The sequence below is a fragment of the Crocuta crocuta genome, unplaced genomic scaffold (assembly GCF_008692635.1).
Source record: "Crocuta crocuta isolate KB4526 unplaced genomic scaffold, BGI_CrCroc_1.0 scaffold197, whole genome shotgun sequence".
NCBI lineage: Eukaryota > Metazoa > Chordata > Mammalia > Carnivora > Hyaenidae > Crocuta > Crocuta crocuta.
In genome coordinates this window covers 9807418-9826297 of record NW_027532002.1, presented here as the reverse complement: position 1 = coordinate 9826297, position 18880 = coordinate 9807418, and the positions used below count along the sequence as shown (strand labels likewise).

At 45.5% G+C, this 18880-nt stretch overlaps 1 protein-coding gene across 4 annotated transcripts in view; it reads left to right on the top strand.

The window, feature by feature from the left end:
- The window catches only part of SNX10 (sorting nexin 10), a 48387-nt gene that overhangs the window by 1222 nt on the left and 28285 nt on the right, over positions 1-18880 (top strand). The window contains exons 1-2 of one of the 4 annotated variants that reach the window (XM_077775337.1): positions 4352-4425; positions 17064-17110. In XM_077775337.1, the coding sequence (XP_077631463.1) occupies positions 17087-17110 (24 nt within the window). In that variant the 5' untranslated portion in view covers positions 4352-4425; positions 17064-17086. The other 3 variants (XM_077775336.1, XM_077775339.1, XM_077775338.1) reach the window with 3 other exon arrangements.

Sequence of the window (18880 nt, the reverse complement as noted above, 5' to 3'; positions counted from 1 at the left end):
TGATTAAGATTCTCTCTCTCCCTTTCTGCCCCTTCCCTGCTCACATTCTCTCTCTAAATTACAAAACTGAATTATTTTTTGATGAAGTTTTGGGGTGATGGGGGGTTCTTGGGGTCCGAAGCCGACTGCCAAGAAAGAATTCTTGAAGATGTCTTTGGTGCAAAAAGGTGATTTTATGAAAGCACCGGGACAGGACCCGTGGGCAAGAGGAGCTGCACTGGGGTTGGGGGGTGGGGGTGACTGTTTTATGGAGATAAAATCCAGGAGGGAGTTTCCCAAAGAGACTTCTACATGTTAAAGACTTACTGGCAGCCTGGCTATTTATTGTCAAGCTAAGGTTGTTTTTCCCTCTAGCAAAGCATGAACGCTAAGACAGTAGGGAGTTCCTGGACTTTAGGCCTTTTTCTGGTAAACTGGTGGCATTCTTACCAGTTTAACCTTTTTTGGGTCCTGTCCTGGTTTTGAGTAGCCTAGAGTGTCCAAGCAATATCATACCTGTCCCACCTGGACGGGGTGGGGTGGGGGGTGGGGATGAGGGTGCTAGCTGTGTTTTGCCCCTCAGCCTGCCTCATGCCCTCTCCTCATTTTTGATGAATCAGAACTGAATACAAATATGGCCCGATGTGTCAGCTAAACGAGGGAGAAATAGCAAACGCTTCTGGGGAAAGGGGAGTGTTCAGTCCTCCAGGCCTTCTTTCCTTTCCCAGTAATTGGGATTTTCTGATTCAGCAAAAGAGAACTAAAGATGCCCAGGGAGGTCTAGTTGATTTTATATATTTATATACGCTATCTGTATTTATATACATTCAAATCACAAAGTCTCATTTTTAAGAATGAGAGTTCTTAACAATCCAGGAGTGTATAAGCTAAAAACACTGGTCTCCCCCTGGTCTCCCCGCTACCCCCGCCCCCCAGACCTCAGCTGCACTCACTTTGGCACATGTCCTCTGGAATCTTTTGCAGTGCATCTCTGGGCATTTAAGTGTATACATATGTATGTGGTTAAAAAATGAAATTCAACTGGTCAGCACCCCATTTAGCAAGTAGAGAGATGCTCCGAGGAATTGTAAAAATGGAAGGTTTTTAAAGGCAGGAGGGTCGGACAGGGAAGTTGTTAGCAAATGAAATGATTGCTTCAGGCAAAGTCATTTTCCCTTGGGAAGAGTGGAGGTATTACCTGCAGATTACCTTAGCTTTGGAGGAAGAGGCTGGTTGCTGACCAGAAAATTCCTGACTGACCGGTTAAGACTACATTTCTCGGGGAGGTTTAAACTGCATTTAGGTTAGGTGTTAACCCCACCCCTGCCGGTGGCGTGGCCTTCCGTCTGTGACTCCATTTTGGGTCTGTGGTTTTCTTTTTGACAACGTACACACTTAAACAACGGGATCACACTACATATCATTCTGCAATTTGTCATCCCCACTTTGTGCATCGGGGATAGTCCCCTGTCTCCTCGCTTACAGATCCCCTCCCCTCTTTTTGAACACCTGCAAGGTATACCATGAATGCGCCTTACTCTATTTAATCCTTCCTTTACCAGTGAGCATTCACGTCACAGTTTCTCCAGTGATGAGCATGGCTACAGCATCACAGATGTGACTTTGCACCCGGCTGCTGGTTTTTTTCATAAATCCCTTCCTAGAAGTAGGGATGCTGGGTTGGAGGGTGGGTGAGCTCTAGACTTTGAAGTCCGTAACCCTGTATTCCGGTTAGGGTCAAGGTGTAAACACTGGCCTGAGTCACGTGGAGTCCAGTCTCCTGTGCCTTTGAGGTAGGCAGAGCAGTGCCCAGGCCAGAGCCACGTGACTGGCTAGTTCACGGGCATGATGATTCCCCCAGCTAGCTTACGCTTTTCAGATTTGTGAAGGGAACAACTTAACCCGTTTTAAATCTTGACTTTCGCTTCAGTCCAGGCATTTTCACAGAGAACCTGACTGTTGCATCTGCTAGGACAAAGCCAGTTTGGGTTTTTTTTCCCACTCCCCAGCCGCCTGCATTTTTTTTTGCCTACTTAGTATTTCATTAATCTTTGGACTTTAAATGGCTGATAAGATCACAAGGTTACTGTTGTTTGAAAAANAAGTCGGACGCTTAACTGACTAAGCCACCCAGGCGCCCCAAGCTTTGTTTGGTTTGGTCAGTTTTGTGAGGCTTTGTCCCGAGCCCTTTCCTAGCCAGATTCCGTGGGTCAAGGCCATGTTTCCAGGTGTACAGCACACCCTCAGGGTCACAGATGCAGCACTGACAGCTTGCTCAGGTTATGCCGGGGCGGGAAAGGAATCACGGAAAAGGAGTGAGCGAGGCCTGCTGATCACTGGGCACCCTAGTGACTTCCCTGTCCTCTACTTCTCTGTGTTCAGCGTCAGCTTACGTTAAGGGACTGAACAAGTCACTTTAATTTTGCACTTGTAATTTACCAGGTTTTAACATTCGGCTCTGACGGGCTTGGGGCAGGGGCTATTTCGGTCACACGCATTGCTCATGTCACCCTGCTCTGCTTTCTCTCCCAGCTCTCCCTGCTTGTCAATCCCCCTGGCAGAGGGCACCGAGTGATCTGATCCTGCCCCTTTCCCATGGAGCCAGACAAGCCCTCTAGAATATTTACTTTCAGAGGTCAGAGAACATTTCTGTGGGTTCTTTCACTTAGTATTTATGTCTCTTCCCCTGACCATGAGAAATGACCATGTTGATCTCCCACGAGTTGGGAGGCCTTGAAATTGTGGTCATTGTTTGACCTCCTAGATCCTCATGAAGGAAAGAAGTGGAGTAGCACTTACAGATTCCAGGGTGGCCGTTTCCAGTGACTCACGAGATTAGGACTCTGTAGGTTCAGAGGGACCTAAGGGCTTGCTGAGATGACTTGTAAGGCTGCTCTCCTTTTCTTTCACGAAGCAGTTTTAGAGTGAAAGGTTAGCTTTGGGGTCTGCCTTTTAATTTCTTTCTACCAAAGTTTTCCCAATATAAATTTATATTTTATTCATTTTTATTTTAGAGAGTGTACATGTGCACACATGAGCAGGGAGGAGGGACAGAGAAAGAGGGAGAGAATCTTATTTTTTTAAATGTTTATTTATTTTTGAGAGAGAGAGAGAGCAAGCACAAGTGGGGGAGGGGCAGAGAGAGAGGGAGACCGGATCCAAAGCAGATTCTGTGCTGACAGCAAACAGCCTGATGCGGGGCTTGAACTCACCAACTGGGAGATCATGATCTGAGCCAAAATCAGACGCTTAACTGAGCCACCCAGTCGCCTCAGGAGAGAGGATCTTTCTTTCTTTCTTTCTTTCTTTCTTTTTTAATATTTTAAATGTTTTACTCATTTTTGAGAGAGAGAGAGAGAGAACCAAGTGGGTGAGCAGAGGGGCAGNTTTTTTTTTAATTAAAATATATATTTTTTAATGTTTCATTTATTTTTGAGTGAGAGAGAGAGAGACAGAGTATGAGTGGGAGAGCGGCAGAGAAGGAGACACAGAATCTGAAGCAGGCTCCAGGCTCTGAGCTGTCAGCACAGAGCCCATTACGGGGCTCGCACTTGTGAACCATGAGATCATGACCTGAGTCGAAGTTGGACTCTTAACTGACCGAGCCACCCAGAAGCCCCCAGGAGAGAAAGAATCTTGAGCAGACTCCATACTCCATGTGGAGCCCAATGCAGGGCTTGATCCATAACCCTGAGATCATGACCTGAGCCAAAATCAAGAGTCAGGCACCTAACAGACTGAGCCACCCAGGTGCCTCCCTAATATAAATTCATATTTGACTGACTTGTATATAACTTCACAGTAGTGAGGCATGAAGATGGCAATTTATTGGCTCACATTTGAAGTACTATGAAACAAAACTGGAGATTTTTAAAAATATGTGTAATCTTTTCAAATTAATACTGTATCAAAAAAAAAATGACATCAGGTTAGGGTGCTGATAATTATCTCCATGGACCTTGGGGCTGGTAGTCTAGTCTACTTAACCATAGGACCTTGAACAACAACTTAGCTATTCCTTTGCCTTTTGGTTTCTCCACCTTCACATTCAGGAGAACTAAACACGGTGGTTAAGAAAACATGTTCCTCTGACAGTTGACTACCTTGTGAAAGACTGCCTTGTCACTGGCCCCCTCTTCCTTTCAGGTTTCAGTTCAAATGTCACTTCCTCAGAGAAGCCTTTCCGGATCATCCACATGTGAAGTAGTCCCCACCACATACCCGGCATTACTCTTGATTGCATCACCCTGTTGTTTTCTTCATTAAGCTTGTTCATTACCTTGTCTCTTTATTTGTTTACACGTCTTCTTTCCGTCTCTTCCCACTGTGATGTAAGCGAAACGAGGGACCTGGTGTCTTGCTCATTGTCCCATCTCTGACGTCTGCAGCAGTGCCTGGTCTTCAATAGGTTGAATGAATTAGCCAGTGTTGCCCATCTACACTGGGGTAAGAGGAACTTGAGCTTGTTTGTTGGGGAAGGAAGCAGTTGGAGTTAGTAAGGGTGAGGGGTACTTGAACCAACGTCTTGGAGGAGGCAGGAGAAATAAGATCGCAAAGACAGGGCAACGTGTGATCCTTTCGTTTGAGCCTGAGGGAAGTGGGTGAGTATGTGGGTAGATTTCAAGGGGGCAGAGAACCAAGATGAAGAATATAAACCTGATGGTCTTATTGTTTTGATGAAATGGGAGATAAGGGTTATCAGATGATGGGGGGTGGGTAGCAGACTGGGAGGAGGTAGGTGGCTGGAGGTGAGAGGTGAAGGTCTGAAGCTGCTGGCACGAGTGGAAGATTCCTGAACTCTGGAGGACCCCACTGAAGCTGGAACTCCTAACCTGGTGATGGAGCCATAGAGACAATGGCATTTTTCATCAGTGGTAGGTGGGACAGGAAGAAATGGAGGTTGACAGAGGTTACGTTGATCTGTGTTTGGAGGTTGACAGATAGAAGTGTGTCAGTGGAACAGGAAATGAGGGGCACTGGAGGGAGACTATGTGAGGAAGTGCGGTCCAGAGGGAGAACAGGAAGGGTAGGATCAAAGTTGTGGTTTTTCATTCAAGTGAAAGAGCAAATTGGATGAGAATGAGGAAGTGAGAGAAGGATGGGTGGGCTGTGGTAATCAGAGGAGACTTTTAGTTTTACATTTCAAAGAGAAGTTCTTTGTTGGGGTGGGACTTGGTCATATGGTAAAGACATTGTTGGTAAGAGGTTAGCTCACAGGAATGAATAGGCTAAGGCAAGACCAAGAGGTGTTAGGTCATTATGGTGAGTGAAGTCCTCTTTGGAGGGATCAGGAAAAAATGGGAAAGAGCACAAGGAAGGTTCCTAAAAATGTAGAAAGGAGAAGCAGAAAACTGGAGAGAAGGAAGTCATTCCAGGAAGTGAGGAGGAGGGAGTGGGTCACATTCCTAGGTTCTAGGCACTTGTTGGTAGGTTTTTATCTGGAGATTGTAGTGACCAGGGGAATTTGGTTTTCTCCTGGTCCTTAGAAATGGGGTGCTGGTTAGAAGGGTCACGAAGGAAGGGAAGAGTGGCCAGGGCCCAGCCAGAATAGTGCTGTCGAGGTAGGTGTGAATGTGGGGCACTTGCTGGCTCCAGGAAGAACATTCCCGAGGCATCGTGGGAGGAAGGGTTGGAAGAGGGGATGGCAGAGCAAGGATGGGGTCAGAGCCAAGTTGGGGTGAGAGAACCCCAGGGGTAGATGATGCCCAGAGGGCCTTCAGTTTGGCAGACTTTGTGGTTTGCAGGAATAGGGCCATGAGGGCCATGAATAAAATGGGTCAAACTCAGAATTTCAGTTAACACTTAAATAACAACTTTATTGAAATATCTGCATACTATACAATTTACCCAGCTAAGTATACTATTCACTGGTGTCAGTTTATTCACAGATCCATACAACTATTTTAGAGTGTTTTCGTCACCTCATTTCACTGCTCTTTAACTGTCACTTCCCTGAACCCCTAAGCTCTACCCTTTCACTCTCTACCCACCCCACTCAAGCCCTAAGCAACCAGTAATCGATTTTCTGTCCTTGGTTTCCTATTCTGCACTTTCATATGAATGGAATTGTATAATAGGTGGACTTTTGTGGACCTTTTCTAACCTGATGTTTTCAAGGTTTACCCAAGTTGTACACGTATCAATACCTCATTCCTTTTTATCGTCAAATAACATTCCATTGTATGGATATACCACATTTTGTTTATCCATTTGTCCACTGATGAACGTTTGGGTTATTGCCACCTTTTGGTTATTATGAATAATGCTGATATTTTTTCCCTGTGGACATACATTTTCCTTTCTTATCCACCTAGGAGAATTGCCGGGTCAAATGGTGAGTCTGTGTTTGGTGGTTTGAAAACTTGCCAGGTTGTTTTCTGAGGTGGCTGCACTACTTTACAAATCTGCTAGCAGTGCAGGAGGGTTCCATTTTCTCTGTATCCTTACCCAAATTTGTTACTATTGGACTTTGTGATTCTAGCCAGCCTCGTGGAGTGCAGTGGTATCTCACTGTGGTTTTCATGTGCTTTCCCCTAATGGTATTGGTCATCTTTTCGTATGCTTTTGGCCATTTCCCATTTTTCCTAGGAGGAATGTCTATTGAGGATCCTTTGCCTGGTTTTGAATTATCAGCTATCAGTCATCTTTATAAGTTATCAATTATTATATTTATATTTATATTATTATATTTATACATGTAATGTAATACAACATATATATTTTATTCTTATTATCTTTTCAGCTTTACCAAAGCATAATTGACAAAATTTTAAGATACTTAAAAGGGTACGATGTGATTTGATAATATGTGTACATATAAAAGGATTACCCCATCAGGTTACTTAACACATCCCGTCAGCTCACCTGTTGATCCCCCGCCCCTTTTTTGGTGAGAGTTCTACTCTTTTAGAACATTTCAATTATATAATATAGTGTATTATAGTCATCAGGGTATATATTAGATTCTTAAGGGTTTTTTTTTTTTAATTATTGAGTTGTATGAACTCTTTATATATTCTAGATCTAGTTTCTTATCAGGTACATGATTTGTAAATATTTTCTCCCATTCCATTTATTGTCTTTTCACTTTCTTGATGGTGTCTTTTGAAGCATGAAACTTTTGATTTTCATGAAGTTTAATTTATCTGTTTTGGGTTTTTTTGATGCTGTTGTTGTTACGTATGCTTTTGGTATATCTAAGAATCTTTTGCTAAATCCCCGGTCATGAAGATTTACCTCTGTATTTTCTTCTAGAAGTTTCATAATTTTTAACTTTAACTTTGCTCTTACACTTAGGTCTTTGATTCATTTCAAGTTAATTTCTATAGATGGTATAAAGTAGGGGTCCAGCTTTATTTTGCTTGTGGATATCCATTTGTCCCAGCACCATTTGTTGAAAAGACTGTTTTTCCCCCCCCACTGAATTGTTTTGACAGCCTTGTTGAAAATCAGTTGGCCATAATGGTATGGATTTATTTCTGGACTGTTAATTCTATTCTGTTTATCTGTCCGTTTATTTTTGTGCCACTATCTTAAATACTGTTGCTTTGTAGTAAGTTTTGAAATCAGGAAATGAGAGTCTTGCTACTATGTTCTTCTTTTTCAGGGTTATTTTGGTTCTACAGGGTCCCTTGCAATTAGACAGGAGTTTTAGAATCAATTTGTCAATTTGCACAAAGAAGTCAACTGAGATTCTGATAAAGATTGCATTCAACCTATAGATCAGTTTGAGCAGAGTTGTCATCCTAAAAATGTTAAGTCTTCCTGTCCATAAACAGGGGAATCCCTTCCCCCACCCCACTTATTAGATCTTTAATTTCTTTCAGTGATCTTTGGTAGTTTTTAGAGTATATGCTTTGTACTTCTTTTGTTAAATTTAATCCTAGATATTTTATTTTATTTTATTTTATTTTATTCTTTTGATGGCTCTTTTTAAGATAGTATTTTGATGGGAAGTGTGGTCATACTTCTGCAAAGCCCCCTTACCACAGGGTGGGGCTAGAATGAGTGAAATTGAATAAAATACCTTTCCAATTGTAGGAAAAAAGGAAAGGTAGGAAAGAAGAGCTGGGTGTTTTTTACTGTTCTTCAGGGGGCCGTGTTCTCAGGTCTTTCATGGCTCTGTGGCAGGGCGCTGAGGGATGCATCAGCCTCCAAAGAACGCCACACCCCCAAGTACCAATGGTTTCCCCTCTTTTCCCTCTTAATCAAAATTCTGCGTGGTGATAGGGATGGGGGAGGGGAGTGAGTAGCTGTAGGTGGCTTTTGGTTAATAGGAATGCAATCTGGACACATTCACACTGATGTTTAGATTNCCTCCCAAGATTTATCTGCTTTTCTAGAAGAGGAAAAGGAGTAGCCCAGACACATCACTAGTTAAGAGAATCTTAATAGCATAAAAGAGGAAGGAGAGCATTTGAGAAGTGTGAAAAATATTCTTGGGTTTGATCTGGGAGGGTAGGGTTGTTCTGGGGAGAGCGATCTCACCAGCTAGGAAGTCTAGTATCACCTGCGTGTCTGCTCGAGTGTCCCCTTCTCTCTTCTGTGTCTGCTTTTTATGGCTTCTTTCCTTCAATTCTGTTTCTTCTGGTCATGTTTAGCTACTCCCCGGTGCTGTCCTTAGTGTATATATGAGGGGGGATAGAGGTCAGGCCCACACTGTCCGTTCCTATGTGTCCAGGTAAGACCTTAAGTCTAAGGTATAAATAAGGTAGCACTTTTCCAAAATGCCACCAAAATAGTTGAGGTTAAAATTCGATGTATTTTTTTCTTGTTCCTGAGTTTTAAACCCCATATGGGGCCCAGCATCATTTCATGACCATAAATGGAGCCCATATGTTGTTGAGATTACCAAGTTAGTGGTTTCATTGTTTTTTCGTACGGTGCAACAGTATTTTCTTAGACTGCTAATACACCTTAAAAAGAAATGTCGTTTTCTCTTTGCTATTTTTTTTTCTTTTGTGATAAATGGTGGAAAACTTCAACCGTGATTTTATTTGTGTTTCCAACTTTCACTGAATTTCAGCTTTCTGCCTCATTTTCCGTTTTGGTTTGTCTTTTTTAAATTCTGAGATCAGACTGAGGAAGAACTGGGGGGCCGGCTTTACCAGTGCTTCTGCCCCCACTGCTGTTCCTGCTGGAAAGCGCACAGCTGCCCCGCATCGGTCCGGGCCTCCTGCTTTGGTGGCGGCTTGTTTTGCTTTTTCTTTCTGGATTGCCCAAGCTGGGACCTCCCTCAGGCTGCCTTGAGTCGAGGGGTGCATGGAGCCAAGGAGACGCTGGACCCTTAAGGCACTGGGCACTCCGGGCGCTGGCCCCAGGCAGCTCTGTGGCACAGGCAGCTGAAGCCAGTGCCGTAAGTCAGCTTTCCTGGCGGCCAGTTTCTTTAATATCTCATGAGATCGTTTATCTTCATCATGGCTTCTGTTTCAGTATAAGCTCTGGTCGCTCAGACCTCTGGCTGTGACGGTGTAATCCTTCCTGTTTCTCTTTCATCATTTCCCAGCTTCGGATCCCAGGGTGCTGCCAAGTCTCTCAGTGTGTCCTGGGCCAAATATGGGAGGGAGCAGGTGCCCAGCTCTTCTTTCCGTGCCAGGCGGTGCCTCGGGCCCCTGACTGACCCTGTGGATTGGCCTCCCCAGAGTCCGATGCTTATCATTGATGCTGTCACCTGTGTCTAGGAAGGGTCCCCTCAGGTGATACAAAGCAGGGCTACCTACAGAGCTGCCCCTCCAGCAAGACCTTGGCCCATAGCTTCCCTCTAGAGGAGATTTGGGGCTGAGGGGCACGGCCCCACTCCCTAGACCTGCCCAACGCAGCACGAAAGACATAGGTAGTACTGAGAAATAGGTATGAGAAAAACTGACACTAAGTTAAACTTTGGATTTAAAGCAACCTCACTGATGGCATATCTTTATGAGATGCAAGTAAGAAGTCAGTAATTTTTTATTTATGTAGAAAAGTTGCTGAACATCATTGGAAGCAGTAAAACACAAAGTGAAATTAACTTAGCTGTTTGTTTTCTTGGAAATGGGAATATAAAAGTGATTGAGCACATTAAGTTTTACTTAAAAAAATTACACAGTGTTTTCAAATTTCAAAAGTAACAAATGCATTGTAAACTTTCTGGAAAGTACGGAAAAGAACAGAGTAAAAAACCATCAGAATCTCACCACTCAGAAGTGACCACTGTTAACTCGTTGTACGTAGACTCTGGTTCTTAAATATTATTATTATTTTTAATGTTTATTTTTGAGAGAGAGAGAGAGAGAGAACGAGCGGGGGAGGGACAGAGAAAGAGGGAGACACAGAGTCCAAAACAGCTCCAGGCTCTGAGCTGTCAGCACAGAGCCCAACGCGGGGCTCGAACCCACAAACTGTTGAGATCCCAACCTGACCTGAAGGCGGACGCTCAACAGACTGAGCCACCCAGGCGCCCCTGGTTCTTAAATAAATAAGTAAAGAAATAAAAACATACATAAAAAATTCACTTGGTGATACTGATACCGGAGAGTGTGAGAGACACTGGTCCTTGTCTCATGGAATCGAAGAAAGAATCTCGCGGACAGCAGAGTGAGCAAAGCCAGAGAGCTTATTGAGGGAAAGTATGAAGCTCTCAAGAGTGAGAGGGGTCCCGACTGGGTAGCTCCGAGAACTTTTGTCCCTGACTTTTTCCTGGGACCTTATCAGGAAGATTGTGGGACTTCACGCACGGCTCCTAGCTCGGCCCCTAGCTCGGCCCCTAGCTCGGGCAGGTCTGGAACACATTTATCTCCTCCTCTTCTTCCCCAAACTCTACTGCTCCTTCCCTGTGGCTTGGTCAGCCTCCCTGCAGGCCCCTTATCTTTCCCTGCCTAATGTTAACCCTTCGTGAACACTCCTTACACTTAATATTCTTCTATAACACAATGTGTAGTGGTACAAGCTGGTGTGTCACGTAGCTCTACCGTAATTCATTCTTTCCCATCTACTGATGGACATTTACGTTTCCATTTTATTTGATACACTTTTTTAAAAGTGCTGCGTTGTGAACATTCTTTCAGATAAAAATGTTTTTCTTTGCGCATGTCAGAGTTGATAGGTTGAGTTCCCAGATGTGGAATAATTGAGTCAAAGAACATGAGCAATTTAAAAATTCTTGTGAAACATATGGCCCAGTTGTCTTTCAGGAATATTGCAATAGCTCACGTTCCTCCCAGCAGCCGTCAGTCCCGCTTCTCATGATCTTTGCCAGTGTAGAATTTATCATTAAAAAAACATTCTAGGGGCGCCTGGGTGGCTTAGTCGGTTAAGCGTCCGACTTTCGCTTAGGTCATGATCTCGCGGTTCGTGGGTTCGAGCCCCGCGTCAGGCTCTGTGCTGACTGCCAGCTCAGAGCCTGGAGCCTGTTTCAGTCTGTGACTCCCTCTCTCTCTGACCCTCCCCTGCTCACGCTGTCTCTTTCTCTCTCCTAGAAATAAATAAAACATTAAAAAAAGTATTAATCCTTTGTATGTATTATAAATATTATTATTATAGAACATGCGTCTTTACATTCCTTTTGAAATGTACACTATAGCAGGTTTAAATTTTCATACGGTCACATCTATCACTGTTTTCTAAAAATTTTTTCCTATTCTGATGTGTATGTGAGGGTGGAGGGGTGTTTACTAACCGTTACACTAGGACCAGTTCCTTCGGGTAGCTTAGAGGACTCCAGGGCCTTCAGCGCCCTCGGGCATTTCACAGGGCAGCACAAGGGCCACAGCATAAATGCCCTGGCATGGTGAGCCTTTCCCCGGCGAGGCAGTGAGCTGCTGAGACCCAGGTGTAGACAGAACACCGCTCCCTCCTCGGCACACACTGCAGGGGCCACAGGCACGGGACAGGGTGTAGGTGGGAGGATATTCTCTCGAAGGGTAAGGAACAAGGTTTTTAGAACCCCAGATCAACACAGCTCCTGGGTGCCCCTGAAGGCAGCCAGCCCCCTCTTCCCACCTTCTTAGATACCTCTGAGACGGGCTACTCAGCCAACCCCTCGCATGAGCCCTCTCCTCCAGTGCTCAGGCCCTTGCAATACCAAGGCTTTGGTCTGACTTTCTTATAAAAGCCCTCTCTGAAGGCAGAATTGTAACAGGAAAGGAACAGGGTGATGTATGCCATCCTCAAGCACTCTTGTCCTGGAGTGGAATCTCTTCAGCATTAAAAGGTAATATGTTGGTGTGAAGGCTCTAAGACTTGGGGTGAAAAAGCATCAGAAGCAGTGTTGGGGCACCTGGGTGGCTCAGTCGGTTGAGCTCAGTCGGCTGATTTCACCTCATGTCATGATCCCGGATCGTGGGATCGAGCCCCACATTGGGTTCCGTGCTGAGTGTGGTCCTGCTTAAGGTTCTCTCTCTTTCTCACTCTGCCCTGTCTCCCACTTGCTCTCTCTCTCTCTCTCTTTCACATTCTTAAAAAAAAAAAAAGCACTTTCAAGGTGAGATGGTGAGACATTACAGGAACGTGTGGTGGTGTCTTTTTTACCTGTTTGCTTCCTCCACGCACAGCCTGCAGGCCTGTCTCCGGGCTCAAGCCCCAGTTCTTGGAACCTGGCCACACCTCCAGAAGGGAGAAGAGGTTAAGTGTATTCTGTTTGAGCGTTGATGACTCCTCCTAACGTAGCAAAAAGAGAGAGAGAGAGAGAAGAAAGTTATAAAAGTTGTTTCCTAATAAAAAATATATACCCTTGTCCCATTACTGTTAGAAAGGCCCTGCCCACCACGAGGTTAGTTAAAAATCTACCTGCACTTTCTTCTAGGAGCGCATGAGATTTCTCTTGACTTTTGTGTGGGAAATACGGAAGAACATACTTATTTGGTTTATGAAATTGTATACTGTTACAGTGAGTCAATGGCTCCATGTAGATCTTTGATAAAACCAGTTTTATTCTATTTAGAATGTCCTTGTGGCTTTGATATATATACATTCTGACCTAGTTCATTATTAACAAGCTTATTGGGTTCATCAGCCTTTGACATGAGACGGGAAGAAAACCCAAAAACATGCTACTGAAAGCCCACCCCCACCTTCATCTTCATTTTAGAGAATGACCTAAACCACACTTGTGTTGCTTATTTCACCACTGGGAAAAGTACATAATCCCTTTTCTTTCCAGTCCTGTATACAGTCCGTAGACACGCGGTCAGTAGTTTGTTTGTCAGAGAGAGGACTGCCCATGGGTATATAGACCAAACTTGACATTGTGATTTTTTTTCCTGTTGATCTAAGAGAGGGCTTTATTAAGGCATAGAATTGAGAACACAACACTTACTACTTACTTACTCCATAGGTAAGGTAAGGCAAGCTACTGCTGCCTGTTTTTGTAGATAAAGTTTTGTTGGAACCGAGCCATGTGCATTGGATTACTTAGCATCTGGGTGCTTTTTTTCACTACAAATTTCAGACTTGAACAGTTATAACAGAGACTGTTTGACATGAAAAACCTCAAATATATACTCTCTGGTGCTTTATAGAAAAAATTTGCCAGCCCCTGCTCTATAGAATTCCACCTTTGTTCCATGGACATTTTGTATGTTACAGAGGAAATATTCCAAGGTGGAAAATGGAGGCAGTTTTCTCCTGAAGTTTCTGGTTTTGGCAACTCATACCCTCATGGCAGTGATAGATACGTTTTGAGCCTCTCAGATGAGTCTCTGTGGCCGCCATATTTCCCAGCAGGGGGACAACCCTTGTATCTGCCATCTCTGTGTACCTAATTCTATCCTGGACAACAAGTTTGAGAAGTCATCCCTGTTGTTCAGAATAGTGGGGAGATTTAATAATTTTTTTCTGGGAAGGTAAGTAGGAAAGATCAGGGCTCTCTGGGTGATTATCCAGGTGTGCTGTGGTTCCCCACTGGTGGTGGGGAGATAAAGTGCTCCAAAAACAGTCTTGTTGACGGTCACCTGGAGGCAGACTGTTGTTGGGATGAAAATCTCCCGACGGAGAGTATTATGAAAGACATATGGGCTCTTCTGGGGAATTTGGAAATCTAAACAAATCTAATATTATAGCCCACCAGGGGGGCGTCATGTTTTCAAAGGGCAGCTTCTCATTGAGGCTTTGGTTTGCTAAATTATAGACAACTGACCTTTTATCTAAGCCATACAGTTATGCTACCAGTTAATTTCCTTCTCTTCATTAGTAAGTGCCATGGCAAGGTCTAGCACCAGCGGATAGCTTCTGTTACAAAGGTAGTGTCTCTTTGTAATTCCAATCTGCCATTTATTTCACATGAAGTAAAAATCTTCCGTAATTTATGTTAGAGTGACCATTTCTGACAGAATTATGGTGCTCATTTTAAACCATCATTACTTCAAAAAGTATAAAATGAATTTGTGTTAACTGGAAGAATTCAACCAATATGGAAGTATANCCCCACCTCTCTCTGTATTAAAGGTTGACTGTGTGGTTCTGCGTGAAGTTTCGGAGCTGGTTTAAACTTTCAGTTTCCTACTTCCGTGCTACTTGGTATGTAGCATCTTGGGGTGATCTGCAAGTCCTTGACTCTGCAAGTTGCAGAGTCCTCTGTCTGGGTGGGAAAAGCTCAAGCCCTTTGAGGAGAATTAAGACCCAAACTTCAACCCATTGGTTCATGTGACACAGTCATGGGTGCAGCCTTGGGCAACGGGAAGAACGGGGTTGGGAAGCAGACTGGCTTGAGTTGAAAGCGGACTGGAATCCTGCAACTGGCTGTGTGACCTTGGACGACTTGTTCCCTCTGACCTTCTGTTTTCGTACCTGTAAAGTGAGGGTTCTCACATCTCCCTCACAGGATAGTTGGGAAGTTTGATTGCACAGGAGAACACAGATACGCTCTGTTGGAGAAATTGACTCAACTGGGGAGATGCAATATACAAATATTATGCTGCAAGTGAGGGTTGTGATGGCAGGGGACTGTAACGGGGCAGAGAGCCGGGGCAAGGAGAGGGGAAGTGATTTCTGAGCAGAATCCTGGGAAAGGACTGGAGGTATGCAGGGGGGTCAGGAAGGGATGAAGGCATGAGGGTAGAGGACCCACCTGGGCGGAGGCCCAGCTCTGTGGTGCAGAGCAGTGTGTGTAGGGAACAAGCCCATCCTGAGATGGATGCAGCCCTTGGGCTAAGTTTTATCCAACGCAGGAATCCCTCCAATGACCCGGCCCTTTACCTGCTCCTCACAGCCTCTGCCCCTTTGCACATGCCAGTCCCTCTGCGCAGAATGTTTCTCCTTTTGCATTCCACGCCAAACCACACCACCCTGTAGGCTTCGGCTCACATGCCACTTTCTCAGGAAAGCCTTCCCAACTCCCCACTCCACCCCGCATTTTGTCCCTCCGTTCTTGAAACAGGAGTCCTTTCCTGTCCCTTCCACATTATGGTTATGAAGTCGTCTTTCGAATTTCAGGTGTATGCTGTAGTCCGCTGTGTGCCCCACTCCTAGCCCAGCACATGGCACATGGTAGGAGCACTGTAAATATTTATCGAGTAATGTACGAATGAACGAATTCCCACCCCTTTCACAGTTACGACCCCAGCCTGTCTTTTCTGATCCCCACAGACCCTTTCTGTATTGGTTTCCGATGGCTGCCGAAAGGAGTTCCCGCAAACTTGGTGGCTTAGAACGAGAAATTTATTCTTTTGTAATCCTGGGGGCCAGATGTCTGAAATCAGCGTGTTGGCAGGACCGTGCTCCCTCTGGAGGCTTAGGGGAACATTCTTCCTTGCCTCTGGGGACTCCGGATGTCCTTGGTTTGTGTCTTCATCTCTGCAGTATTCTGCCTCCGTCTTCACATGGCTTCCCCTCTGTGTGTGGACTTTCTCCTCTTCTGTCTCCCATAAGGACACTTGTCATTGCATTTGGAACCCACACCTGTAATTCAGGATGATCAAATCTGAGATTCTTATTTATGTCTGCAAAGGCCCCTTTTTCCAGATAGGTTCTGGAGGTTAGGACGTGGGCATATCTTTTTGGCAGCAACAGTTCAACCAGTGGAACTGGCCCGCCCACCATCACTGGACTGTCCATCACGCTTCTCTCCCTCCTTCGTGTGTGCTGTCACCACCCGTGATCCTCGGAGGTCCCTCTTTCTTCCAGGAATGCTGACATTCCTGTGCCTCCTTGGGTGACAGGAAGTGCCTTCCCCTCGGGGACTCTCCAGCCACTCCCGTGCAATCCACTCTTCTCCTGCAGAAGGCCCTTTCCTCTGCCTGCTGTGGGGCATCCTGTCAGCAACGTCATGTGGGTCTGGAGGCTTCCTTATATTCCCTACAGTCTCAAGGATGTTTAAGTAGAGCCTTATGTGGACGGCAAATCCTGAAAATGGAATCGGACTTACAGGGTCCAAAGAAAGACAAACAGCGACCACACAGTCATAGCCGCTTTTCCGCTGTAAGAATACATATGCAGGATATGTAATATAGTTCGGGATTTCAATTTTCTTTGATAGGGAGCAGGTGTCCCATTCAGTGAGCTTATGTCATAAGTGGGGTTTAAAAGACAGCAGACAGTCCCAGGGATGTTCAGGGCCTGGGACCACCCTTCAGGTTGGTTGTACTGACTGGTATCAAGGTGCTGACCATCATCCCTCGTGGGGCCACACCATTGCTTGTCTGAATACTGGAGTGGTTCAGACGTCACGGCAATGACCTCTTCCCTGAAGGTCTAGTTTCTGATAAAGCCATCAGCGCTGTTCCCAGTGGTGGCTCTCTCTGGGCATCTGCATTCTTTCCGTCTCTCTGCCAATGGGGAGCTCCTGCTGGTACACGCGTGGTCACTCTGCTCCCCCGCCTCCCGCCTCTGACTCACCAAGGCTCCAACTCTAGCCACACTCTGCCTGGCCTTCGGGTTTGAGTGCCTGTCATCATCCAGCTGCCGCAGACTGACCGTGTCCTGAACCCCCAGGCCCCAGTGCAGACTGCTGTTCACCTTGGTCTGGTGAGCAGCGGGCTGGAGGGAGGAGGAGCAGAGGTTCATGTTTCAGGGACCGTGGGTAGGCAGAGATTTTCTCTTGGAGGATTTGGATGGGAGGCCGTGAGAGACATACCTGCTTCCAGATCACTGACTGTTGGTGTCTTCTTTTTCAGATTGATTATATCCTGTGCTGAAGATGTTTCCCGAACAGCAGAAAGAGGTATGTCCTCACAAATCCAAAGATAAATAATCTGTGCGTTTTGACTCACTGCAGGTTAGTTCTTCATTCACTAACCATCGTGGAGAGTCAGGACACTTCAGGGCATCCTAGAGGAGGGTTAACGACAAAGCAGAACACCTGCCCTCCCGTCCCCACGGCTCCATGGCCCTCACTGCCCAGCACTGATGCGTCCTCGACCCTCATTCCTTGACTCCAGTGACGGAGCTGGGTCCTTGCTTCCTCCCACCCACTGCTTATAAAAATATCTTTCTCCATGACTCACATTTCTCCCAGGCGTTGACTATCACCCTCTGCTTTGAACAGCCTCCCTCTGGCTTTCTTGGTTTTCTACTCTCTTGCCTCACGAGTGAATCCCCCCACCTCGGGTAATAACCCAGGGGAACTGTCCGCCATTAGTTTCAGTTTCAGCCTGCTTGTTGCCTCTCAGATATCTTGGCTTGCTTTCACACAGTTCGGAGAACACTGTTCCTTCCCGAACCCTGTCTGACCTCCCGCGTCTCCAGTCCTGGCTTCTTGGGCTTTATCTGACTGGGCAGAGGGTCGGGTAACCATCACACCAGCCCTTTGCTGAGCGACCCTCTCTTGAAAGTACCCATTTGTCCTACCCTGCCTACCACTGTATCGCACACTTTGTCACTGGGTAAGCCTCATGAGACTGAACAGTGGCAGNGGCACGTGGTCTTTAGTTTGCCTTGCCCAAGGTTAAAACACCAAACAACCCAAAAAAGTCCATTCCAGAGAATCCTTCCAGAAGCTTCTTTGCTAGATCTCACATTCTTACTGTCAGCCCTGTCTTTGGGTTCATAGTCTTCTCATCACTCCAGCTCACTTCTACCCTTTTAATTCCAGGCTAGGCTCCCCGTTTTCTTTTTCTTTTTATTGTTATTATTTTTTTAAACATTTTTTTGGCTCCCCAGNATATACTGTATATATTTCACTGTATATATATATATATGAATATGCATAAAATAATGTAATCTTATGTGTATAGCTCAGCAGATTAGTCTTTATGTATACACCTGTGTAACCACACTCAGATAGAGTATAGATGATTCCAGCACTCCAGACGGTGCTGTGTGTCCCTTCCCAGTCAGTCCCCCTCTCTTCCCCACAGAGCTAACCCCACATAACACCAGGACTTCTCTCCTGTCTCTATATTAAACAATACTGGGATCAGGCTGCCTGTTTCAGGAAATNAAAGTCGGACGCTTAACCGACTAAGCCATCCAGGCGCCCCTGATCTCTCTCACTTCTGACACCAGTTATAATTTTGGGGATTCCCAAAACCATCCTCAATTCTGATAATTCATAAGACTCACAGAAGTCACTGAGAGAGCTATGACACTCACAGTTACGGCTTATTATGGGGTAGAACCAGCCAAAGGAAGGGGTGCAGAGGACAGAGTGGGGGAGGCGTCCAGATGTGGAGCTCCTGTTTGTCTCCTCCGTATGGAGTTGCTGGAGTTACACTCCTACCACTGGTGTGTGATAATACGCACAGCAGAGCTCAGCAGGGTGTTTGGTGTCCAGTTTTTACTGGGACTCAGTCACATACTCCCTGTGTGGCTGACCTTTTTTTTTTTTTAATTTTTAATGTTTATTTTTGAAAGAGAGAGAGATGAGCGTGAGTGGGGGAGGGACAGAGAGAGAGGGAGACACAGAATCTGAAGCAGGCTTCAGGCTCTGAGCTGTCAGCACAGAGCCTGATGCGGGGCTTGAACCCATGAACCATGAGATCATGACCTGAGC